General features: G+C 37.5%; 1 protein-coding gene across 8 annotated transcripts in view; it reads right to left on the reverse strand.

The window, feature by feature from the left end:
* The window catches only part of eps8a (epidermal growth factor receptor pathway substrate 8a), a 47,031-nt gene extending 20,954 nt beyond the window's left edge, over positions 1-26,077 (reverse strand). For 3 of the 8 annotated variants that reach the window (XM_034673809.1, XM_034673808.1, XM_034673810.1), the window contains exons 1-2: positions 25,794-26,076; positions 3,977-4,064 (exon numbers count right to left, since the gene is read on the reverse strand). In XM_034673809.1, the coding sequence (XP_034529700.1) occupies positions 3,977-4,041 (65 nt within the window). In that variant the 5' untranslated portion in view covers positions 4,042-4,064; positions 25,794-26,076. Of the gene's footprint in view, positions 1-3,976; positions 4,065-17,942; positions 18,059-25,793 lie in introns of those variants that run through there. The other 5 variants (XM_034673807.1, XM_034673805.1, XM_034673811.1 and 2 more) reach the window with 4 other exon arrangements.
* Between the last annotated feature and the right edge of the window lie 1,755 nt (positions 26,078-27,832).

Raw genomic sequence — 27,832 nt, forward strand, 5'->3', positions numbered from 1 at the left:
TGGTTTTTTTCTTCTCTTATCAGATCTGTATTATGACCCCTGTACACTTGTACCTGCTGTATCCTGAGCTATATGTTATATTTTTGTTATTTTATCCACTTCCAATCCAATCCACTTTATTTATATAGCACATTTAAAAAAAATCAAGTTTAGCAAAGTGATGCACAATGAGGTTAAATAAGTTAAAACACACAGAACATGTCAGAAAATAAAATAGAATAAAGTGAAAGAATCATGATAAAACAAATAAAACTCTTTAAAAAACACTATATGATAAAAAAAAAAAATAGAATAAAAACTTTAAGAACAAATAGAAACCCAATAAATGAACAGACAGAGACAGAGACCACACAACTCTCATGCTGGATTAAATATGTTTAAGATGGGATTTAAAAGTTGGTAATGTTCGGGACAATCTAACATGGGGGTTCCACAGCTTGGGGGCCACTGCTGAGAAGGCACGTCCACCCCTGGTTTTCAGCCTGCTCTTAGAGACCACAAGAAGCTGCTGTCCTGTAGACCTCAAAGACCTCGCGGGAGTGTAGCTTTGCAAGAGGTCAGTGATGTACTGTGCAGCTCCTCCATTTAAAGAATTAAAAACAAACAATAAAATCTTAAAACGAATCCTAAAATGAACAGGGAGCCAGTGAAGGGAGGCAAGGATGGGGGTTATGTTTATATCATCAATTTATTAATCTATAATATTAAAATCCAGAAACAGTGTTTAATGTTTCATTTAGTATGCTGTTTTCCACTTTCATTTGGTATCTCTAAGTTAAACTACATACCTCTTTTTCTCACACCTGTACACTACCCTGTTTACTGTTTTGCGTGTATCATCATGTTGATGCTTTTGTTAATCCCATTGAAATAATCCAGTTTTCATGAATATTTCTGTCACTTTTTTGCCCTTTCTCCTCGGCCAACCTCAGATTACACTCTCTTTTTAATAATTTTTAACATTGAGGACTCTGTTTTTTATTTCTTAGAGGACTCTGTTGTTCTATTTTACATTATGGACTCCGTTTTTGTGCGAGTGTGTGAGATGACAGCAGGCGTCTGAACTTGATGTCTGCTGTGTGATCGAGTGTCACGCTGAAACAGGATATTTTCACACATTCACACTTTATTCTGGAGGATCAATAATTAACGCGGGTGATTCACACTGACGACAGAGTGAGCAGCAGGACGAGTGCGGCTCAGATCTTACTGTAAATACATCAAAGTGACAGAATGACGGTCTTTACTCAGGGTTATTTTAATCTGCAGAAGAAGAAATTATCATTTCATCAGTGTCTGCAGTCCTGGTCCAAACATTAACTCTTTACTGATTCATGTTAGAAGGTTTCTGCATTCTTGTTTATATCCATTTCAGCACTAACAGGATAAAGCTTAATCTAAAGCTTTGCAGAAACTCAGCCTTATTAATTTATTATGTTTTATAAACTCACAACTTTAGAAGGTTTAACTTTAACTTCAGAAGGTTTATTGGATTTACATTTAGTGTCATTTCAGTGTTTTCAAAGGTAAAGAGTAATTCCCTGAACTAGTATTTTTGAACCTGAGCTTACCTTAACATAGTTTTTGATCTAAATAGTTGTTTTTGTCCCTGCAGGCTCATCTGACAACATCACAGAAAGGATCCCTGCAGAGAGAGACCTTTTTGTTCAAGAGGAAGATGATTTTCAAACCACAAACAGGTGTTACATCACTCTCTTCAAACACACCAGACTACATAAAAAAAAATGGACTTTGTCTTTTACTTTCTTTGACACAGACGCCGTAATCTATCTTTTTTTGTGTGTTACTGTTAGTTAAACCAAAATATTCTGGATCCAAACTGACTATTTGAAACACAAAAGTCTGACAAAAACAAAAACTAATCAAGATATAGTAAAAGAGAAGTTTCATAATGTTCTGTGCAGCAAAAATAATCATAGTTTTTTATATGGAGTCTTGTGGGATTACAAAAACCTCGTGGCAATTCCAGAAATTTTTGTACCTCTAAGTCATAAAGATCCCAAAACATAAGAGGTAAAAAGTGACTTTTATTCCCTCGAAACATTGTATTAATTAATTTTTTTATTTTGTTTGTGCTGAAAATAAACTCAAGATCTTAGTTTCTGCTCTGTGGCACCACCTGTGGTGACATGTTGTAACTGCAGGAGTGATTTTGGACTTCAGAAGAGATACTGTCTCTGACCATTTGACTATTTTCACTTTAGGATCAGATTTCTTTCTTTTACATAAGTTTTTCACTTATTCATTTCATCTTTTTCCAATTATTAACTCCTTTTTTAACATTTTAAACCTTTCATAACAACTCAACAGAGAGTGAAGAACACTTTGGTTTAATACCCTCTCAGAGAGTCCGATCACAGTATTCATTGAAAGAGGAACAGTTAATTTATTTCTCCTGTGTTGATCATTGACTGGTCCTGGATCAGGTCCTGGATCAGGTCCTGTTTTGTGCTCTGGTTCACTGACCTCGTTGTGTGCAGCCTGCAGCCACATTAGCTTTGTGAAATTAGCACGGCTGATTAAATAAGTGGATCAAAGAACCTGAGAGGGGGCGGAGCTCAGGTTTCACTGTCAGTCTGAAGCTCTGCACACACACTGAATTATATTTGCTGTCTATATACTTTGCGAGTGAACAAGTATCAGAAACATGTTCTGCTCCCTCCCTTTTGAGATGTTTAATTTTAGTTTAATCTGCTCTTCTTAGACTGACTCAGAGTGTTCAGTGTGAAGCTGTAAATGAAAACCTGTGAGCGTTAACATGAGTAACAGTTTTCATTAAATATTAATTTAAAGCATATAGGAAGGGACAGAGCTGCAACACATTTATCAATCTGTAACCGACACCTTAAACACAACAAATATCTTTAATTTAAATAAAACAGAAGGGTAGACAAGGATCCTTAAATTTGGACTACACATGGAGGCTTAAACTTCAGTCTAAAAAATCTCAAATTACATTTCCTCTTCATTTTTTTACTGACTCAGCCATTATGGTTACTTATTAAAGTAAAAGGTTTTTATTATGGATGACTTTGAGCTTTATTTTAAAAAGTTTTTAAGTTTTTCCACCCCTTTAGAAAACCTTAACCTGATGTATATACTACACTGAATTATAACATTTTAAATACAATTTAATATCTGATTTACATAACTAAAGATATGACAAAGAATTAATATTTTAAAAACAGAAAATTAAGTGAAAAACTGAAGGATGCAGTTAGCTCATTTTTACTGACGTTAGCATCCCATCATAACACAAGCCCCATCAACAGACATGTTAGCTGTTAGCTGTAAACTCTCTTACATCCTGCATGTGACTTTTAGTGTGTCAGAATGCTAATGTTATATTATATTATATAATTATCTTGCTATATTATATTATAATATATTATGTTATACTACATTATTTTTGTTTACTACAACTTATGGTCATATTATATACCCATATTTATTTATTATAGTGCTTATTCTGTCATTACCAACCATAATCACACCATGTCAACCTGTTACTGCTGAAACATTTTTAATACTGATTTTAATTACCTTTATTTAATCCATGACATTTGTATTTATGTAAATTCCATTTGTAACATTGTATATATCTAAATTGTATTCTATGTTTATCTATCCATTTTTATTTTACTAATTGGAACTTCTTCTTGATTGTACTTATGTCTGGGTTGATGCAACAACTGAATTTCCCCCTCAGGGATCAATAAAGTAATATCTTATCTGATCTGATCTTATCTAAATGTCCCACTGTCCTTCCAGAAAGCTGTGTGTGAAAAATGATAAAGTTTAAATTCATAGTCAGAGATTCCTAAAAGTTAAAATCAGGCAACTTTCAGGGAAGAACACTTCGCCTAACTTTCACTGTTCTGACTCTGTAACTTTATCAGAAGCTAACCAACATGCTAAAATGGCTGAGAAATGTTAAGATGGGTTCATCACTGACTTGATCTGTGTGCTGTAGTTGCTGAAGATGCCCGATGCGAGAGCTGGAGGATCATATCCGTTCATCCTGACTCAAAGTGGACAATCACCTGGAATAAAATCACACAACACCATCAATATCATACTAATAATAATCAATATCATTATCATTATATAGTTTAACCATTTTTTTCTACACAGAAGGAAGAAAAACTGTGAACACCTGGTGTTCACAGAGAATCACTTAGACAGAGAACGTTCCTCTGAGTCTGCAAACATGAGCAGTTTCTCATAAAACATCTCATCGGGAGCGACAGAGTTGTCTTAAACAGGAACAAAGGTCACACACACACACACACACACACACACACACACACACACACACACACACACACACATATACAGTATATATATACACACAGCCCCCCCCAACCACCCATCTCATTAACACATCATTAAAACCTTCCTGCAGCAAAATGTCACATCAGGCTGAAATTAAAAGACCTGCACACAAAGAGTCCCCGGGGTGATTTATGAGCATGCTCAGTGTGTGTCTGTGCGTGTGTGTGTGTGTGTGTGTGTCCTGTATGTACAGTGCAGACACGTGTGATTACTTTTCCCAGGACTCCATGTTTTATTCAGCCGGGACACAGACTCCATTTTGGACTCTGTAACCATAACAACGACAGGCAGGAGGACTGTAAACCTGTGAGACGGCTCTCGGGGAGAAATGAGCTCGGGCTGATCCTGAGAAACAGAGAGCGACATCAGAGCTACTGTCCCTGGGAATATCTATTTAGTTATTTTTTGATGTATGATATTGATGTTATACTTCATTATCAGTGTTAACACAAATTGACACACCTGTGACATTAATCCAAAAGATTATATATGAAAAACTGTGAACATTTTAAGCTGCATATATAGAAGACATATGAAAAATCACAAAATAATTGCAAATGAAAAAAGTTTGTCACTACAACTGAGATGAGTGGTGCATTCAGGTACATCAGGAGATTAAAAACTTCACCTGTGGCTCTGACTCTTAGAATAAATAAAATATTTGATTGTTTGTTGTGTTCGTAGTGATTTAGAGCTACTGATGTTTCCTCCCTGATGACCTTTCAAAATAAAAACACCCCTCGGAGAGTTATCAGCCCTCAAACAGCTGCTGATTGTTTATTATCTCTCTGTGTCAATCAGCTGCCTTTTGTCCTCCAATCACATCCATTATAAAAACGCTGACATACACAAAGCCCCGCCCCCTCCTTGATGATGTCACTGCCATCAAACTCAGCGTATAAGACTTCTAAAATTTAAATATGCTGACTCATCCTGATAATCATGAACAAACACACTCTGAACATACACAGAGATACTCTGGAGCCTACAGAGGTCAAAGGTCACAGTATAGACAGATGTTTCTGTTAAAGTAAAGATCAGCTCTTTTATCTGTGTTTGCTTTGGAGGCAGTAAACTGGACTCATCTTCTGTTTCTGTGGAGCTGCAGAGCGTTTATCTGTACAATGAAATAAAACCAGTCAAACTTCTATTTAAATAAGAGAAGGGAGGTGACAAAACTGTTGCATTTGAGCTTCTTGCTGTTCAGGTTGTTTCACTTTTAAGTGGTGGAGACAAAAAATAAAGGAATGGATGAAATATGAAATAAATCAAAGGTACATGTGTTCCAATGAAAATAGAAAAGCGATCAGTGAAGGAACCCATCCCTTCACCCTGGTCCCTATACATATGCTCTTCTGAGAAGTTGCATAACCTCATACGGCCCCTAATGTCCCCCACTACCCAGACATAAAGATAGATGGGCAGCAAAAGCCAACACATCACCGGTGTTTCATTATGTTAGGACCCCAACATCTCCGGGAGGCTCAACAGTTAGCTCCAGAGTCCCGGAACCAGCCTCCTTCATGCTAGCTCTTACTTTCCGCCAAATAGCAAGGGCTAGAGCTCAATTCTGTCCAAGATAGACTGTACACTCTACCTCCCCCTAGTCCCCTTCCTTAATTAGGGAAAGAGAGAAGAAAAGAGAGAGGGTAAACAGAGAAAAGTCTATAGAGAGATGCTATTTAAAGAGCAGGGGAGGCAGGGTGAGTGTGAGTAACCAGTTTGGACTAGAATTACTTTCACTGGGTCAGGCTGTACGCTCTACCTCCCCCGTTCCATAAAGAATGGGAGGAGAGGGGATAAAGGAAACAAAGAGTCTGGAGAGAGATGATAGAAAGAAGGTGGGTAAGGCTGAACCATGGCGAGAAGCCTGGTTAGACTGTACGCTCTACCTCCCCTTTACTACCACATTTTCATGAAGTAATAGAGAGAAACCAGAGAAAACTAGAGAATAGTATCTAAAGAGATGTTAGAAAGAAGGTAAGGAATGTAGAGCCAGAGGAAGAAGCCTGTTTTTAGCTCAGCCCAGCCAAGTTAGGCTGTACACTCTACCTCTCCCTACTCTCCCCCTTAATTAGGAAAAAGAGGAGAGAGCAAAACGGAGAGAAAACTCTGCAGGGAGATGTTAAAGAGTTAAGTGGAAGCACATCCAGTGGGAGGACTGGGAAGGGGAGAAGCCTGATTTGGTTACAGCATAACCTGCCCTTGAGTTAGGCTGTATGCTCTACCTCCCCCATTTAATGAGGGAAGAGAGGAGAGATGAGAATGAAACAAAAGAGACTATGGAGAGATGCTGAAAGAAGGAAGGAAAGGCTGGGCAAAGGTGGGAAGCCTGTTTGGACTAGACCTCACGTCTACTTGTTTAGGCTGTATGCTCTACCTTCCCCTTACTACCAAATGTTCATGAGGTAATAGAAGAGAGAAAACAGAGAGAATAATATCTAAAGAGATGTTAGAAAGAAGGCAGGGGATGCAAGAAGAAGCCTGTTTTTAGCTCAGCCCAGCCAAGTGAGGCTTTACACTCTACCTCTCCCTTAATTAAGAAAGAGAGTACAGAGCAAAACGGGGAGAAAACTGCAGGGAGATGTTAGAAAGAGGACACGGGAGGCAGGGCCAGCTCAATTAGTCTATTTGGGCTAGAACTCATATCCACTGGGTTCAGTTTTATGCTCTACCTCCCCCATTGTATAAGGGAAGAGATGGGAGAAGAAGAGAAGAGAAGAGAAGAGAAGAGAAGAGAAGAGAAGAGAAGAGAAGAAAAGAGAAGAGAAGAGAGAGAAAACAGAAGAGTGTGTAGAGATGTTAGACAGAAGGCAGGGAAGGCAGAGCCCGACCAAAAACCTGTTTGGCTGAGCCCAGCCAAGTTTGGCTGTACGCTCTACCTCCCCTTACCCCCCTCCTTTAATTAGAGATGTTTACTAGTTATCTGTAATTGTCATTGAAGTGGGGAATATTTTCAGCCTCCAAGGTGATGTCTTTAAACATCTCTTTTTTTAATCAGATCAACATTTGAAACCCGAGGATGTCGAGTTTACTAAGAAAACACACAAGAAACATGCAAACTCCACAGTCCAGAAGCTGATTAACAGCTTTTCTGCTTTGTTTGTGCATAAAACCACTCAAGGATTAAGAGATTATTGGAAATATTTGTGATCATTATTCAGTGGATGGAGTTTTTGTGTCCGCTCTAATCAGTGTGCAAACTTCACTCAACCTATGAGTTTGTTAATTAGTGTGTGGGTCACTGCCAAGTTCTCAACAAGGAATTATCCACCACTGCAAAACAGCAAACACTGAGGGTTTAAGATAAAGAGGCATTTGTTGTTTGAATGTTATATAATAATATGTGTGTCTTTTATAGTTTTTGGTTTAATTTCAGTACATTATGGCTCTCTTTTATCGTTTATTATGTCTTTTCAGAATATAAAACGCAATAAAAACAGTAATAACTCTAAAATCAAAGCACTGCAGTAAGAGAAAAACTGGAGCTGAAACAAATAAAAGAAAGTTAAAAAAATCTCTATAAAATAGTAAATCTTTCTAAGAGCCTCTAACACTGGCTGCCTCTTTCCTAAACTTTAAATTAAATGCATTTCATGATTTTTTGTGTCACTTTTTTGTTTCCTTTAAAATCTGACAAATCTAAAATCTTGGTCTGAATGAATTCACTACGACGCCATCACATTCCTCCTCGGTTCGTTATCCAGACATCAGTTGCCATGACAGCACTAACCAGCTGTGGTGCTGAGTCTGTGTTTGCGAGTGTGTGACAACCTCGAGTACACACCGAGTTGGGCTGTGTGTGGTTACCAGGGAAACACAGGCCTCCTCCATCTGCAGCGAGGACAGAGAGCAGAGCGACTTCACACGCTGATCTGGACGCTGTGTTTACTGAGCGAGGAGGGTTTAATATCTAACCCGATAACACACAGAGGGTGGTGAGTCATGTGAGCTGTGATGTCACTCAGAGCAAACACAGCCGACTCTTACACAACACAGACCGATGATGTTGACCTAATGTCACTTTTCACGAAGCCATGTAACAGCTCACACAGGTGGCTTAAACCTGCAGTGTTTCTAACGTCCAGAAGGGGGCGACTCCAAATCAGTCTATGTGGAAATGGTCCTACTTCTCAAATGATTTATTCCCTCAGTAAACATTTTCCTAACGAGTTTATGGTCTCAATCTCTAGATTCAAGTCTTCCTAAATAAAGCATGATTTTCATTTAATAAATAATGGTCCCGTTTAGAGTCAAATACACCAGAGAGCAGGGGAGGATTTAAAGCAGCGGATGTCTGGGATTTACTTCACACTACTTAAAGCATTTTATCAGACAACAAGACACTCTGGGGAGTCTGCTGTTTATTTTGTAAGTACTTTTCTTAAATCCAAAATTAGCATCTGGATTAACATGTTAGATTCTGTGAAAAAACAGATGAATTCAGCTGCTGGTGTAAGTTCTTCTCTCTCCTCTACTGCTCCACTCTTTTACTCAAATATGTCTCATCTGGCCAAGCAGCAACCTCCGGCCGCGAGAATTGAGTCCAATGCAGAAGTGTTAAAACTGCAGTTCATCAAGTGTCCACTTGAGGCTGGCTCTTGAATTACCGGAAACCACATACACACCAATTCAAAAAAAGCCGATCTTTACAGTAGAAATAAACAAGTTTACAGCCTGGTACAAAAAACGAGTGTAGTCTGGATAGCTCTTTTTCATAACGCGTCAATTTCAAAGATATTAAGATTACGAGTTTTTCATTATGAGAGGCACAGCTGACTTGATTGACAGGCGAGAACACTGTAGCTGTTGTTGAGGAGGCTCAAAGCCCACCTCTTTACCTTGACAGAAGTTAGGTTGAATTCAGCATATCCAATATGGCTCCTGCTGACGATTGGCGTCAAAACAGCGCTTCAGAAACAGATGGGTGACGTCACGGATACTACGTTCATTATTTATACAGTCTAATATTCCGACCCGACAATCCTGACTTCAGACTTTTTACAAATCAGGTCATCACAGGTCATCCACATCATCGGTCATTACAGAGGTCTTATTAACAGTATGTAAGAAAGTCAAAATATGAATAGAAGAAGGAATAAAAATAAGATATAAAAATGAATTCTGACTTCAGCAGCTGGAAGCACAAGGAATTAAGTTTTCAGAGTCGATATATCAACATGGAAATAGTGAAATATACCAAGCTCCAATTATGAACTCAAATAAAGGTTGATCCAAGGAACAAAGGAACAATGAACCATTTAATGAAGATCATAATCATCACTTCTCAATAATCACAGGTAACTATTTGCTGATTATTCAAAAGTTCCCTGGCCCCTCCTTGCAGTTTAATTGACCTGCTCTGTTTGTGAAGCTTCTTGAGATAATGTTTGCTGTGATTTGCCACTGTGCAAGTAGACTGATAGAAAATTGCATACTTTATCTGTTGAAAAAAATCTATAAAAAAATGTAAATGTAAAATGTCAGCAATTTTCTTCTCTATTTTGTTGTTACATGACCCCTAGAGAAATGAATGCGCCTACTAGCCTTTTTTAAATCAAAAATTTACATTTCAATTTGTAGGTTTTTGGATTGGCCTGCTATTTCTTGCATGCAGTTTTGAGCCACATTTGATCACCTCAGGTCAACAGGGGTCTCAAGAATCTGGCACTAGTGTAATGCGGGTCACAGACTTAAAAGTTTGGGAACTTTTTTTCCTTCTTTTGTTTTTAATTTCATTGGTACTCATATTTTGAATGCACATAAACCACATAACCTGTTTGTTGATATTGTTAGAATTAGAATTAGAATCAGAATCAGAATCAAAAATACTTTATTTACCCAGGAGAAGGACATTCGGTCATTACAGAGGTCTTATAAACAGTATGTAAGAAAGTCAAAATATTAATAGAAGGAATAAAATAAGATATAAATACAAATGAAATAAAATATAACAAGATAAACAAATAAAAGTGCTGTGACTGAAGGTGATAAAAGGGCTGTATAAGAGATGTTGAGATTATATAAATGTAAAACTATTTTCAGAGAAGACATGAACAAGTGTTGGTGGAAACTAATGTTTTGTATAATTTATAATTTTGGAATAATTAAAAATAATTCTGTAATACCTTAAATATTATTCTATATTTTGCAATCACCCACACACATTTGTGTTGTTTTCTTTTCTGTGAAGCAGTCGAGTGTTCCAAGAAAAAATCCATATCATTATAAGGTTATTTCCTGGTTAGTTAATAATTTTATCTTCAAAGACAGAACAAACCTCTCACAAAAAAAAACAGCTTACCTCAGATCAACTCCATGCAAAGCTACATGACGCTCATTATTGACTCCATTGTGTTTCTTATCGTGGCGTCGACTTCAGATCACAGACAAAGTTTAATCAAACAGGTCAGAATAAAGTCACCTGTTAAAGAATAACTCCTGTTCAAACACACGTCTAGAGAGTCAACGAAGAGGAAGTGCTGCGTCGAGCTGATCTTTCAAACACACCTAGATGTTTTACTTCCTGCTTCTTCTTCTTCTACTGTCTGATTAATCATTCATATCCTGCTAGATTTTACTGTCACAGACCTCTAATATTTCAGAACACACACACACACACAAAAAGGGACATAAAGTTGGGGTTAAAAACACTACTGCTTCGATATCAGTGTATCAGAGAGTGAACATGTTCCTGCGCCACAGAAAGTAGTCCCATGAAAAAACACATAAAAATAATAAAAACCATGACAGTTATGGCAGGTAATTCATGTTTTTTAAAGTGGGTCAATCACTATAATGTTTGTTTTAAAAGAAATGTGATAAGAGCTTAAATACTGTGAAATATAATCCTCAAGGATTGTGTAACACGCTAGCAGCGAGGATTTTCTGACATACCAACATGTAAGGCTTTCTGCTGAACAGAGGACTTCTCACCTTCTGATAGCTAGACTTTTCACAACAAAACTGAGGAGACTTTTCATCACACAGAGAGAATTTGTAGATTTCAGAAGAGCTGTCACTGTATGAACTCAGATGACTTTTTACCACACCAACAAAGAAGACGTCACTGCAGACACTCAGGAGGACTTTTCACCGGACCCACTAAGAAACATTTCTTGCTGCTTTAACATGAAGCAGAACTCGACAGAACACCGGTTGCATGAGGAAAGGTTTGTTGTTTTCTCACATGAGCTCAACCTGACTTTATCCTGAAACTATCCAAAGTTAGGCTGGAAATTTCAGCTGTTTGTATTCATGCAGCTCAATTTGATAACTTCAGGAAGTTGGTGTGAAAGAGGGATAGGGTTTCTAACTGAAGTGAAAAGTTTGATCGTCTTCAGGTGTTCAGGAATAATCCTCTAATAATAGTGTTCAGACGCTCAGAAAACAAAGACGCAGAGTCTGAGAGAGTCCAACAGAGGAAAGTAAAGAGGATTGGTAAGAAGATTTACACCATGTGGACAACCCAAACACACACACACACACACAGGCTACACATACACACATTAACACGCAGGAAAAACCTAATCCCTGCCTTCCTCTTAAATAAAGGATCCTGAAATAAATCCACAAAAACTGAAAAACTGAAGAATACATGTTTAGATTTCATTTAATTGAATTTTATTTTATTGTAACTTCTTTATTGTTCTCTGGTTTATTCTAAGAATATTCTCTGAAGAAAAAGTCATAATTCTACTTTACATAAACCCACAATACATCTGTCATTGTGTTAAGTCTATGGTTTATACATTTAATTTCAAGGTTAAATCAAATTTATGGTTTTAATTCAGATAAGTGAATATCGTTAATGTTCTGATTTTTTTTTCCTTTTTTTAAGTTATTCTGAAAAACACATTTTTAATCCTTTGAGGCTTTGAATCCTTCTATAGAACGACACCTATATTCAAAGAAGAACGTGTTCTGTTGTTCTCGATGTAGACTATCACATGTGGTGTTTTTTTTTATTTTATTTCTCAGTTTGTTTTTGGTATTACAATTATTTTTATTGATATTACTTTCTTACATTTTCCCCTTATCTATTTTTTTAATATTCACCTATTTATCTTATTGTAGTTGAACAATTATTTATTTTACTTTTTATTAATTCATCTTTTATTTTAAATTATTATCATTTATTATTATTGGTTGCTTTTTCGTTCATTCACTTATTGTGTTTCTTATACAAAAATATCACTTGCTTTAATTGTTTACATTGATCTTTTGTATGTAATGTGTAAAAATTTCAAATAAACAGATTTTGAAAAATAAAAAAAACCCCACATTTTTATTTTTTCTCTTGAAATTAAAATTTTGAATTTTGTTTCAATTGTAAAATTTCACTTGTTTCTATATGCATTCATTCACTAACATATCCCAGATTTTTTTATTTTTTTTAATATAATTTTAATTTGACAATTTAATTTTCTTTACATATTAAATGTGTTATTCATACACAAATACAGTTAGAAAAAAAATACGTTTGGACTTTTCTTTTTTTAATTCAATATTTCCTTCTTTAAATTCAGATTAATTGAAGGACTTTGAGTCAAAGTTTTATTTTCAGGTATTTCTCATCTTTGTTTCTATTGAATGAATAAATCAGACTTACATGTCAAAATGTTTTAATCTAATCTAATGCGAAGTCTTGTTTTAGTCTCAGATTTTTTTCTTGTTGTCCTTCATACATTCACTCTCTCATTACCACATGACAAAAGCCTTTAATTAAAGCAGAAACATGGTTAGCTGTTCACATCAGAGTTATATTTCCTGCAGCAGACCTCTGCTCTGATCTGAGGTAATGATCGTATCAATCACGTGATCTGCGTGATAATGAGAGCAGCTTCTCTGTGACGATTGATTAATTGTCCTCTGATTCACCGACAGGATCGAGGCCACAGAGCTCTGCAGGGAGCAAAGACTCATTTATCTCACTGTAACCTACATCCTGTACAGCAGACAGAGAGAGTGACAGAGGGCAGCGTACTGTACCATCACACAGAGAGGATACTTTACTGTAGCAAAAGAAAGGGGGCTGAACTGTAAAAACACAGTTTACTGTAAGTCTCTGGGTCGACACAGACGAGCATGAACTGAAGAAATAATGAGATCAGCCTCAAATAAACTTGAGTCAGTTACCATCACATACAGACCTTCATTCTGCAGGAAAAAAAATATGGCTAACTTGCTTAAAAACAGCAAGTGAATCAGGAACGAGCAAAGGATCTTTAGATTTGATAACTTAGAGTCTGCTAACCCCTCGCTCCACTCCAGCTGCACCTTCTTTTTAAAATACAGAACATTCTGTCTCCAGAAAGCCAACATGTTGACGCCACAACGGCTCAAATACAGCTCCAAAGATATCTGACATTACCACAGTGACCTCACACAACCATCACCTCTGGCTGTGTTTAATCTATCATCACTGACTCTGTGATCGACTTTAATCCTGCAGCTGTGACTCCAGATTCACCCGCACACGTTCACCATCTCTTCTCATGCAAAAAAAAACTACAGTCAGACACATTTCCCATGATCCTTCACTCTGTCTTTAAGAGTAGAGGTCTCAGAGGGACTTTCACTGCATGTTTAAGCAGGTTAATATTAATCCAGAATAATCCGGAACCTGCTGATGGCTTCATTCCTGCTCAGGGTCTCCGGACCTCTTTACGACCATGGATATCAGAGGAGTAAAGAAGGGCTTCAGCTATGATATTCAATTAACAATGACGATGTGCAAAAATAAGAATGGGTAAAAACTATGTGCAAAATAAAGTTGTGCAAATGCGTAATAACAAATGTGCAAAATATTAATGCATGCAGAATGGGTGTGCACATTTTAGAATGTGAAATACTCAGTGTGGATTTTAATGTGCAGTAATGATGCAAAATTTTCATGTGCAATAACACATGTACATTTTTCATGTGCAAAAAAAAATCATGCTAAAATAATAGTTGTACAATTTTTGTTGTACAATAAAAGATGTGTGATATTTTATGTAAAGTAATAAATGTGCAAAATATTCATGTGCAATACTACCCAATGCAATTTTTCAGGAGGAATAATAGATGAGCAAAATATTTATAAGTAATAATAAATACATTTGCAATTTTTTCCTGCAAAATAAAAGCTTTGTCAATATCAGATGTGCAAACTTTTTTGTGCTGTACATGTGCAAAACTGTCCAATTGTGAATGTGTATGTGCAAAAATTTTATCTGCAGTAATAGATTAGTGAAATTGCAATGTGCCATGATAGATGTGCAAAACTGCCATGTGCACTGACAGATGTGCAATATTTTTCTGTGCAATAATACTTTTGCTGAATTTTCATGTGCAATAATAAATGTGCAAAATTCAGGGGACAACTGTTCCTGTATTTTTGTGTACAGTCTTCTTTTAAAAGAAATAAAAAGTTTGTATTTTAAAAAATAGCTGGTAGTTCTTGTATTTTTTGTGATAACAAGATAAATATCAAAAGTTTCACTGTTTTTTCAAAGTCTGAAATCAGGATTAGGATAGGCCGGGAATCAGTTTTGTACAACCCGACAGATTAAGTGTTTAACCACAGAGACAATAATTAGAGAAGTTGAATTAGGACATATACTGGACTTTAATGTGATGTTTTAAAGAGGGAACAGAACAGATAAATAGAGTGAGGCTGCACATCATTGATCGACACAGTTCATGAGTCAGTATGAGAGCTGGCAAGAAGCCAAACTTCAGATCAGAGAGTTTACAACCGACTGATTCACATCCAGAGTGAGAACCGTAAAACTAAAAATAACTAAGAGAGGTTTAGAGTCGAGCTGAGACGTCACAGGGAGGTCAACATGAACTCTGTCCTGAGTACAGTGTTCATTCTCTGTGAACACCTACTCACAAACCCTGTTTTATTTTATCATCGAAAATAGGACACATGTGGAGCACAATTCTCACAAAACAGAACAAAGTGTTCAACATGTTCTCAGCTTTGGATGGCTGAAAAATACACTTCTGGGAGATATTAAGATTAAACTGCCTTCTACTTGATGCTATAGGTGTGTTCAGACCAGAAATAAAGGATTTAATAAACTCATCAGTCAATGCAAACATGCAAATTTGTGCCAGCAACCAGATCAATGCATGGGCTACATAGATGCAGATTGAATTTGGTGGAAAACTTAAGAGTTGTCATTGCTGGAGCTGAAATCCAAGAACAGAAGCAGAGGAATGCTCAAGCTCAACATTTCTGCTTTTGAGGATGGAATTACCCAATCAGCTGTTACGGATTAAAATTTAGGAGATGCCAAATATCCCCAAAAAACACTTGGAAATGTTAGTGGCTTAAACTCATATCATGTTCTCCTGCTCTGTTATTTTTCACAATACATCAAATTTATGGATACAATACAATATGGAATAACTTCCTTTGTTTATGAGTGTGATGGGAGTGTGTGAGTGGTCGCGATGCACTGAGCTCAGTGCTTTCCCTGTGAGAAATTAGTTTTGTTGTTTTTTTTATTTTATTTTATTTTATTTAGTTTTTTGTTTTTATTACTGTTTGTTTGGTATTGCTTTCTTTCTTTTGTCATTGGCCTTATTACTACTTTTTATGTAAATTGTATTTGTTTTCTGTATTGTTTTATTTCTTCCTGAATTTTGCACTTTCTTGAAAACAATAAAAAAAAGTGAATTGTAAAAAAACTATTCATCAAATATCCAAATTTTCTGAAACAAATTTAAAAGATGAAAGGGTGAAAAAAATAACAAGTGCAGTCTGGTTTCCCAGATTAAATCTCATCTGGAAACAATGGGAACAATGGCCACTATGTAAGTATTTCCTGATGTATCTAACACATAGCGATAAATGACTTCCAGCCGCGCTTCCTTTTTCTGTGCGCTACATTGTTTACAACCCAATCAGCAACTTCAGAAGTGATTGAATGTTAAAAGTTAAATTAAATTAACCCTTCTTGATATATCTGCATACAATAAACACTGTAATTTATTTGTTACGAGTCTCAGTTTCACTGTAAATAGTAAGTTACACAGATATCTCACTCTGGCTTACTTCAGCAGTTTTTAAAAGTAAACTTAAGTATTACCTTTTTAATTTGGAATAGCTTATTTTTAGGACTGCATTATTATTTTTATTATTTTTATTTTAATCATTATTATTTTAATCATTTCTTTAATATTTATTTATCTTATTTATAAAAATATTTATTTAGAAAATTTAATTATTTATTTATTTATCTATTTATTTCTTGTGTTCGTCTGATCTTGTTAACGCTACCTTATTCTTAACTTTTCTTTCCTCTCTTACTTATTTTATTAATTTTACTGTGTCTATTTTATTTTATTTTTAAGTATTTTATTTGTAATCGTGCCTTTTATAATTTAACCATTGCTGTTGTTTTGTGTCTCTGTTATTCTGTGAAGCACTTTGGGCTGCATGTTTTTATATATGAAAGGTGCTGTATAAATAAAGTTGAGTTGAGTTAAGAACCAGAAAAAGAAACATTTTTTGTGTTTTTCTTGTGAAAAACAAGTTTTTAAAAAGTTTGTCGAATAGAAGTCTGAGCCATTATTTCTGATGCATTCAGGGAAGTCAGGAAATCAAAACGCTTGCTAGCTTTAGTGCTCTTTCATGCACATATCTGTTTACAGAGAGAAATAAATTGTCTTCAGATTAACGAGCCAGGATGTCATTACGGTCGATTGTGTTCCTCCTGCTTTTGCTCTCCGTACACGCTGTTTTTCATGCATACAAATAGGTTGATACTTGATTCATCAAAACTACTCCAACTTAAAAACAGAAACCCAAACACTCCTTAAACCAAAGTCCATCTCAAACCTTTTAAGATTCAGGTTGAATTTCTTCTCAGGGCTGAAAAATGCTCTCCCACCTCCCACTCGCTCACCAAACAGACCCAAATGTTTTTGAGTCGACTTGTTTTATTGAAGACGAACAGCATACCTCCTCTCCTCTCTGTGAAAACTAAACTCCATTAAAGCAAACAGCGACAGCATTTATAGAAACCTTTCGGATAAAACATTCTGCACCAGGTCTCCTAAAAGCTCTATATCTGGACTCTCTCCCAGTGGGGGGTCCTGACCGCCTGATTCAGGATCTGCTGAAACATCCTGACCCACTTTCTTAACGCACACACATACACACACCCAGAGACACCTGAACACACCTGAGAGAACACCAACTGAGATTTTTGGCTGCCTAAACTGTCGACCTTTGTCAAAGATAAAAGGAAGGTTTTTGTTTTTTCACTAAATGTTTCTTACATTTGCATCGTCTGTCAAATGTACATTTACAACCATAATTATTTGCTGTCAAATACTTAACAAATGTTCTGTTTATTTCAACTTGTTGCACTCGTTTTTACCAATAAAGGTGATTTAACATTTAACCCTGATTTTATAACTTCTGATTTCTCTTTAACATTTGCAGGAAACTGAACTCAAAGCCAAAAGAAGTGCTGCTCAACATCACTACTTTTATATTTTGCAACATAAGAATAATCAAAACTCCCCTGCTCTTTCATTCCTCGCCCCACATTCACAGACAGCCCCACAGACGCAGCTCCTACCTGTCTGAGTCGTCCACGGTGAGAAGCGCGTCGGTGAATCTCACACGGACCCGACTCTCAGGTGGACTCTCTGTGCCTCATGTGTGGAGGATTACTGGGGATCCTGAGACTCTGCAGGTCTGCAGATTTGCTACAGCAGCTTGTTGTCAAGGAGTTTAAGCCTCTAATTAATGACTCGTTACTGACAGGTGGGGGGAGGGGCAGGAGGCGGGGCTTAAAGAGCAGCTGATGGGGAGTTAAAGCTGCTTTATATGGCAGAGATCAGAACCATGCAGACCAAACAGACAGATGACGGATTGGACGAATTACCTTTTAACTTTTTAAAACTTTTTAACTGTCTTGATTTTGCAAGTACAGGATTTGCTGCTGTTTTGTACCACACTTAAGGTGGTATACAACAGATCTGTAGTCTCAGTGATGTCACCCATCACATTATAAAGCCAAAACATGGAGGTCGCCATATTGGAAATGCTGACCCATTCTAACTTTTGATCAATCTAGAAACAGGCAAAGAGGTGGAGCTGAAGCGGGATTTATCATCCAACACGCCAATACGCAACACGCCCTCCTGTCAGTACACATAGCCACGCCCCAAATAATGCAAATGTATTTACTGCTTTTAGCCTTTCTGAGCTATAAAGACCAGAACTGGGGTTTTTTTGTATTAGGGTCTAAACCATAGACTGTATAAAATATGGACGTAGTATACGTGACGTCACCAATCTGTTCCTGAGCACTGTTTTGAAGCCAATCGGCGGCGGCAGCCATATTGGAAATGCGGAACTCAACCAGGCAGAGTGTGACGTAAAGGGGAGGAGTTTGAGCCTCCTATGTGTTCCCAACTGGGAGTCAAGTCAGTCATGTCCTTATTTGGGCAAAAACTCGTAATCTCAATATCTTCTGAGCCGTCGTGTTGGAAAAAAATTCACCCCCCTCACAGTATGTGCCGATAGAGAAATTAGCTACGTAGAGCCAAGCCGTTTTTGAACCAGGCTGTAAACATGTTTATTAATGCTGCACAGATCCTTTTTTGAATTGGTGTCTATGTGGTTTCTGGTGTTTCTGCAGCCAGCCTCAAGTGGATTCTCAATGAACTGCAGTTTATAACACTTCCGCATGGGCTTCATAGTTTGAGACCAGAGGTTGCCGCTTGGTGTGAACATGTTTATTTCAAAGTTACTGTTAAAGATTGCAAACTCTACACGGGGAAAACCAGAGCTCCACAGTTGCACAGAAACTGCACTTCTCTCTCTGAGAGATTCCGAACACAGACTAATAAAATAAAATAATAAAACTGATCTGACTTATTTTCCAGACTTTGCAGTAGCTGCTGCAACAAGCTGCAGAATTTTGCAGCTTTCTCTACAATCACTCTATTATTCCTGCTCTCCAGAGGATGAACATTTCCTCCATCAGCAGGACAGACTTTTTGGAGTGTGTTTTTTAATTTCTTGTTTTGGTATTTTTGTTATTGCAGAAAGCGTTTACGTCACCCTCAGGGATCAATAAAGTTTTTTATATCTAAATGACAGCAGTAAAGTGTCCCACTTTATGACTTTATGACTCTCCCTCTGACGATGCAGCGACAGTTTCAGGGTTATAAAAAAAGTTAAAAATAACCTGGGTGTATTTTTAAAAAGGTAACACACATGTAGCTTCATCTTCGTATTACTCCAGGTTTAATCACACTCATCCTTCACTCCTTCAGCTCATTTATAAAGAAATAAGTTTTTACGAGCTGATTGTAATCAGCTGTTGGTTCTCTCTGTCCTCCACTCTTCACTCTGCTCATCTTTAAGCTCCTGGTACAGACACACCTGCTAATAAAACTTTGTTTACATGACAAGCTAAAGTACCTGACACACAGAGCAGTGATAGAATCTTTGCAGAGAGCTCAGGATGATTTTAAAGGAGGTAAAAACAGCTGTACCAACCTTCAGTCTGATGGAAACTCAGGTAGAGGTGTGAAACAGGTGTGCTTCAGGTGTTCAGCAGGAAGTCAAATAACGAGTTCAGGTGCGCTCCAATCGGACTGAATCTAAACAGACTGTTCATAATGGGTCTTTAGTATGAAAAGGAAGTATTGAGTTTTATAGACGGACACGAGAACAATGGACCATCAACCAATGAGGAAACTTAAAAATCCAAACAAGATTGAGTCATAGAGCGGAAATAAAGGTGTGACTCTAACAAGAAGTGACAGATGACGTAGATGTAGATCACAAATTCCTCTGTCCTGTGAGCTTAAATTCATGTTTTATCAATGTGGTCTGGTGAGTCTGTAAATAATTATCTTCCTCCTCAAAAAAAAGCTCTCACTCTATCTTCTGTAATGTTGTCAGACACTTAGAGGAACAAACTGAGCCTGTCAGGGACAAAAATATGAACTTTGAGTGGACATGCTTTAGGTACTTTTCAACTGCAGGAACTTTCCCCAGGAACCTTTTGAGAAACTATGTGCATTTCGACAGCAGGAACAGGGGTCTAAATTTAGTTCCAGGGTAGTAAATCTCCCCTGAAAAGGTCCTGCTGAGTGGGTAGTATTTTCCAAAGATCCAGGAACTTTGAGGGGCGGGCCTGCAATGTTGAACGTTTCTGAATGGTAGAGTAACTGCAGTGTTTTTACTTCACCCGGCGTCCACACTAACATCACACACACCTGTGATTCACTTGGGTTTAACAGGAGTTTAACATTTGTCCTCTCTGAACATACCATGAATGCGTCACTGTCATCTCCCGGTGTTACAGTTTGAGGAGTAACCCTGTAAAATGGCGACCTCCAGATGAACGTATCAGTGTTTGTTGAGTTTACAACAGCTTTTGAAACGCAGGAGTCCTCAGGAAAGCATCCTAGTTTAGTTTTTTATTCAAATGTCAAAATATCCTCATCAGATAATGATCTAAGGATAATATAAAGACATTTATGAGGGATGCATCCAGCTGAAAGTCGTCAACAGGGTTGCCCTTTAAACTGAAACACCAGTCCATTATTGCCATGTCTTTTAAAATTAAAGTCCAGTGTTTTGGGATTGTCGAAACGGCTTTGCTACTCACGCTTGTCTCCTTCTACGCATTGATTCAGTGAATCCATTTGAAATGCAATAAAGCACGATAAAAAAAACGGCACTTGAGGAATCTCCTCTATGCTAACTGTGGAGCTACTCATTAGAATGCCGGCCTGTCTGTCTCCTTCTATGGTGTTATCTTTGTTGTACGATCTTCGTCTCTTTCTTACTGCCCTTGACTACAACTCATTTCTTCTCTAAATGTTGCTGGTCTGATTTGCATAATCTTCACGGGACTTCAGGCCTCGATGAAAACACAGACAACAATTGGCCTCAGGAACCATTTAGTTCCTTGAAAAGTAGTTCCTGGAACTTCTGATCCAAGTTTATGTTGCATCAATTACAGCCTGTTTACCTGCTGCAGGATCAACTCATCTACTGGAGACTTCCAAAAACTTTTAATGTCATGAAGACCCTAAAATATGTTCAGATTTAAAACATACAGCCAGTTGTCAAAAGCTTGTAAACTCTGTCCAACATTTCAGCTAAAACCTTCTGTGTGAGTCGTGTTCGGCTGCTTCTGTCTGTTCCTAAAGAGCAGCAGGAAAAATCTAAAGTCAGCGTGAAGATTAGAAAACAGCAGAGAGCTGCAGAGTGATAACAGTCAGCCTGACCTCCTGAATAAAACAACACACAGAGGATTAACAGTCTGCTAGGCCGCACTGTAAACCAGAGGGAGAGCGATCATGTGATCAAATATCACAGACGATCACTGAACACAGCACAAAACACGTCTGGGTTTCAATGTGTCTTTCATTGGCGGTGTGACGGTGTTTCTACGATGATGGATTATCTGCTGCTTTTGTTGTGTTTTCTTTGGCATGTGGTGCAAACAATAATCCCAATTTAGAAAGAATTAGACCCAATAATAATACAGATATTTCTCAGGTGACAATATCACAACATGGTGGATTGAATCAGAGACAACACTTCTGATTAAAACAGGTCTCTACAGCCTGCCAACTCCAGAACAACCAGCCAATCAGGGCTCTTCTTTTCACCCAGGTGTAAACAGGACTGTGTGTAACAGTGTCTCTAACTGACCAGGTGTGAGTCCGCCTGTAACGCATCATTAAACTACGCTTCGGCCTGAAACTCGACTCGTCAATCTCCTTAAAAGAAAAAAAAAAACAATTGATGATGAGCTCCAGTTTCAAGATTCCAATCCCAGAATCCTCCTTGGCTCCTCAGACATGTCAAAGAGCACCTGGCAGGTACGGTTACATCACCCCGTCATCATGGCAACCAGTGACACACACACACTCGTATACTTAGGACCGACTCCCAGGACACACGGCAACAGTCACACATCAACAACAGACTGTGACGGACAATTTCTACCACTTTTCTGTCATTTACTGTAAAATTAGACTTCAATAACAACATCGATATAAAGACATTTAGGATTAGATAATAATAAGTAGTTATATTATTGGCAGGATAATGTATTAGCATGAAGAAATGAAGCTATAATTGCTTGTTGTTGTCTTCTTGCACGAAATGATAGATTATTTGAGCTGTAATGCTTTATTTTTCCTCCAGATATTTTTATTTCCTCCATCTTTGTTTACTCAGAAACCAAAACAGCCCCGTCAGGGACCTGGAGTCCTGGGAAACATCCAGAAATAGTCCCTTCACAGCCCCCCAGGAGGACGGCAGCTGGAGGATGTTTCCCACAGATCGAGGAGCAGCTGGACTTTAATCTTCACTATCTGAAGGGAAGCTTTAAACCGACGGAAAGCTCCAGAAAACAGCTCAGATTACACAACGCACAGCTCAAAGGTCCAACAAGTGTTCAGAATCAGCACATGAGCCTGAGGACCTTTGACCTCCAGAGACAAACAACCAACATCAAGTCAACAAGGAGCCAAATGCACAGTGGCAAAGGAGTAAAACACCTGACAGCTTCGGCAGAAAATCAGAGGAACGTGAAGAAAATGTTGAAAAGTCAAACTATTTATTTTCATTTAGACTTCAAGGGAGGAAGTCTCTGCTATTCTTTGAACCAAACAAAGATGGCTCCGAACTCTGCGAGGTTATCAAAAATGTAAAATGTTCAACCATCTCGGAAGTTTAAGTCAAACAAATAGGCATCTCTACTATTTAAACTATTGGCTGAAATGTCATTGACATTTAGAAGCAGTATTTTAATGTCAAATAAGGCCTTTAAATTTCACCATTGCTTCATATTCCAATCATTTTCTCAATTGAAAAATAAAGCATTTGCTCCAATTTGCATCCAATGGTAGCAAAAGACACTCATCAAAAAGGTCTCGGAGCTCAAAATAATGGACCATATTTGGTCTTTACATGCTAATTATTGTTCCAAAAGGAGAAAACAATACTTCAGTTACCATACATTACCATATATGGCTAATACAAGAGGGAAATCCTCTCATTTGAGAAGCTGGGAGAAGAAAAATACATCTTCCTGCTTGAGAATTTGTTCTGGAAATGGATGAGGATTATTTAGAGAGGTTTACAATAAACAGTTGATGATACTTTGTAATAAAAGGAGGATATGTTGTGGGGGAGCTTCCTGCCGCTATCTTTGTTTGGGTCTGACACGTTAAGAGAGTATCTTTAAAAAGACCGACTAGGTTTTTCAAAGTTTTAAAACATAAAAAAACATTCAAAACAGTGGTGGACAGTAACAAAGTAAATTTACTTGAGTACTGTACTTAAGTACATTTTTGGAGTATCTGTACTTTACTTGAGTATTGTTTTTTTGGGATACTTATAACTTTTACTCCTCTACATTTCTATCAATGCTCTAGTTACTCACTACTTTTGCTTTGAAGTCAGCTCATGAATTTCCTTCTCTTTTCTGAAATCTGATCCCTAAGACAGTAAACTGTGTTTGTATAGTTCTGTTTGTCTCAGTGGTTTAGTCATACCTGTCACCACGGTTGAACGTGGAGCAAACACAGAGTTGATTTCACTCAGATCAGACAGTTCATGTAGAGGTGGTAATGATGGCTATAATTCTCCACCTGAGCACCCCTGGACATATCTTCAGTCTGTGTTAGAGGTTTATGAAATGAAGAATGATACGTGTCATTTGAAATGTTCTCCCTGTTTCCCACTCTGTCCAAACATACAAACATTCACTGTCCAACCTGAGAAGCATTTGTTTCATTCCAGATGAACATTTCAAACTAAGTTGTCTGTGCTTGGAGTAACTTAGTTTCTGTTTTTATTCCATGGTTTAGTTTTTTGAGATTTCTATTATTGGTATCTAAATAAATATAATGTAACAGAATGTATTGACTGCACTGATGTATTGTGAAAATACAACATTTTGAGATATTTTTTAAAGTACTTTGAATACTTAAGTATTTTTAAAAGGAAGTACTTCAGTACTTTAACTCAAGTAATAATTTGACGGAACAACTTTCGCTTGTATTGGAGTAATATTTGACCTGGAGTATCTATACTTTGACTTAAGTAATGAAGCTGTGTACTTGGTCCACCACTGCCTATAGCCAATGTTAATATATAGCCTGACCTCACCTGAGACCTGCTCCTCTCATAACACCAATTACCTGCTCAGGTCACAGGGGGGACATAATGAGCTGCTGCAGCACGTTAACATCTGTTCACACCTGCCTCTCAGGAGCACAAATACCATATTTGTTTTATTTAAAGCTAAATAATATTCATTAAAGGGGCTGGGCTGAGAGGAACACACCAGACTGCATGTTTCATTTACCACTAAAATATCAGAATTGACAGCTGAAGTCAAAGACAACAGGATCCGTTTGTTTTACAAAGACAAAAGGAGATAAAACGCTGCCGGTGGAGACCTTCCGGTAACCCTGCTGGAACAATACCGAGCCGTGATATCTCTGTCATCCCTGGCAACCGGGCTCCTTTCAGGCCAAGCCAAACAAAAGGCTCCGACACACACCGGGCAGCCCCGGACACACAGCCGGGGACAGACTGCCTGTTGCCCGGGCTGCCTCGCACACACCTGAGGGGTTACAACCGTGGACCTTTTTTTTTTTTTTTTTTTCCTTCTTTCATTCGAGGTGATTGTTTTTTTCCAGTGACAACTCTGCAAAACGTGGAGCTGTGCCGTCACCTTCATTTGCCTCACAAACACACTTTACCGAACTCCATTTAAAAACCCTCTACTTTAACATAAACATGAGTAAAATAATGTGTAAATGTTCATTTTATCATCAATAAGCATCTGAAGAGCTTCATTAATATCTACTTGTCTATACGGCATACTTGTGATCTATAATAAGTCTCTACATTTTAATATATATTGAAGATATGCTTAGCTCTGGTTCACAAAACACGCTCGCCTCCCGCTGTGTTGTATGCAAGAAGCTGCGAGAAATAACAGGAGGGATAGTGATAAAAGTTGGATTTCAGTTTATAAAAGGCACTTTAGTGTTTTAATTTGTAAGCCGAATGAAAGATGTGAGTCTGATACTTGATTACCGCATCTTATTACGCTTGTGTTACCCTGTGAATATCCACAAAATCATTAAATGTGTATTTTCTAATGGGGTTTGGTGCGCACACAGAAGGGCCACCTTTCCTGCACAGAGCAGCAGGGCAGATCAAGTTGCCTCGGTTTGCATTTACATGTTCAGTTCAGGGAGACTGTCAGCATAGGAAAATATGTGTTAAATATATTCATGCATCCGGGTTTGAGCTGATACCTAAAAAAAAATGTGTTTAAAACGTGCAAGTTTTTGGAAATGTTTTTCTCTGGGTGGAGTTGGTGCAGGAATGTGAAGTGCCCTGTTGAGAATCATTAAAAGAAGCTTACCTGCAGGTGAGGGCTTCATCCACTAATCCGTGTAACGTTAGAAAAACATGGCACAAATACACACGCTGATCTCCCCGCTCCACGCTGGATTTCACCGGCTCCCCTGGGGATTTTGTATCCGACAAATTGAGCTTCTGTTCGGGGTCAGAAGTTTGTGTTTAGACGCCCTGTTCACCGGAGATGTGACTCGTGAAAAACTACACTTGACTTTGAATTAAGAGAAAACCAGCAGCAGCAGTCAACCTGACCAGAGAGCACAGGGCAGCTTAATCCCTTAGTGTTGACTGTCAGGCATTACAGCTGTCTGCAGTGGGCACGCCCCATCCGGTATCCAAGGTACAGACCAGGAAAATAAAAAAGACATTTACATTTTACTTATTAATTTACTGAATCAGGCGTCGAAAAAATGTATTGATCAAAATGTTCACATATTATTTTAGGGGAAAAGCCAGATTCTTTGCATGGTAAATATGAGCATTTTCTGATTTTGAGATATAACCGATAAGTAAATATTGGGTGTGTAAAGCCCTTCACAGGTTTCTGCAGGGTAGAATTACTGTGATGATTAACTTTCTCAAAGTTAATCATAAAACAGTATAAAAGCACTGTGTTAAAAGTTAATCCCCTGTATATTAAAGCTGCTGTTGGCAGGAATGGTGTCAAAAACTGTACTTTTTTCCTGTTGGGTTTGGAGAAAAGGTCATATTACCCATCGGTACTCATCTGTAAATGGAGTAATTCGAGATTATGGCGAGATCTCTGTGTTTTCCTATGCCTTTGTATCAAGCAATGTTATTATTCCCCTCGTTCCCGCTATGACTGACCAATCAGAGCTAATCTCCAATCCTCTGTCCTGATTGGTTAAGGGGCCGCCCCTACTACATCCTCCGATTGGTTATGAGTCCGGCACTATCATGACGGCACACACCGATCTTTGTTGGGGGGCTAAGAGGAAATCTGGTTGGGAGGGATAGTGTTGACATTTGAAGTCCCTCTCTCTGAACAGATGTTTACTCTGTGACTACCAACAGCAGCTTTACATATGTTATAAATAAATAAAAATCAACTGCAAAAGGTACATAAAGTTCCATGGAAATATTATTTTTGAGGTAAAGCTAAAGCTTGTTAACTATACTTCTGGTTCAGATATACTTCTCCATATTGATATTGTTACTATATCATCATGTTTGTGATGATACATTTTATTAGAATATCTGAAAATAACATAAATTGCCAGATAGATGTGGATTTAAAGTTTGAAAGCAGCAGAAAAGGAAACGGTTAACGAAAGTACAAGTGCCTCCAAACTGTTCTGCAGCACAGTGTTCAAGAATATATACTTGAGTTACTTATCACCAATGTTTTATACCTTTTTTAAAAAAAACAAAAGTGCTTCCAATTTCCTCTGTAGTGAATCACATTCACTCCAACATTTTATCTGAGAAAGAGAATTCAGAGTGTAAAATTTTAGAAAGAAGACAGTATTTTTTTATGTCATAAACACACCTTTGTGATATAAAAATGGCCCCATGTGAGAGAGATGACTCTTGTAACTGTGTTAGTAGTTAAGAGAATCAAACAGTTGAATAAAACTCCTGATTTCAGGAGCTCAGAGCCTTTCAGTCAGAACTCAGGGCAAAGTGTATCATACAGACTCCCTGTGTGAGCGCTCGGTGTAAAGGTGAGGACGCCCCCTGCTGCTTGTTGGCGGACAGGCACATTCACCCAAGGATTATTCTGAAGTACATATTCAGGGTAGCAGTATTTTACTGGATCACTTCCATGAAGCCTCACTTTGTAGATCTAATCTGCAAAGTTTTAGAAATAATATATGTTGAATTAAAAAACAAGACTCACTGTGAGAGTTTCAACAACTGAAACGTAACTTAACTTTCATAGTGAGTCTATTTAAATCTTTAATAATGAACTAAAAATAAAAATAAATATAATTCTAAATTGATTATTAATTATTATTTTTTGATTAATTTTCAATGTTTACAGTCTGTCTGAAGATGTTATAATAATAAATTTACAGTCAG

The sequence above is a fragment of the Notolabrus celidotus genome, chromosome 21 (assembly GCF_009762535.1).
Source record: "Notolabrus celidotus isolate fNotCel1 chromosome 21, fNotCel1.pri, whole genome shotgun sequence".
Taxonomy (NCBI): Eukaryota; Metazoa; Chordata; class Actinopteri; order Labriformes; family Labridae; genus Notolabrus; species Notolabrus celidotus.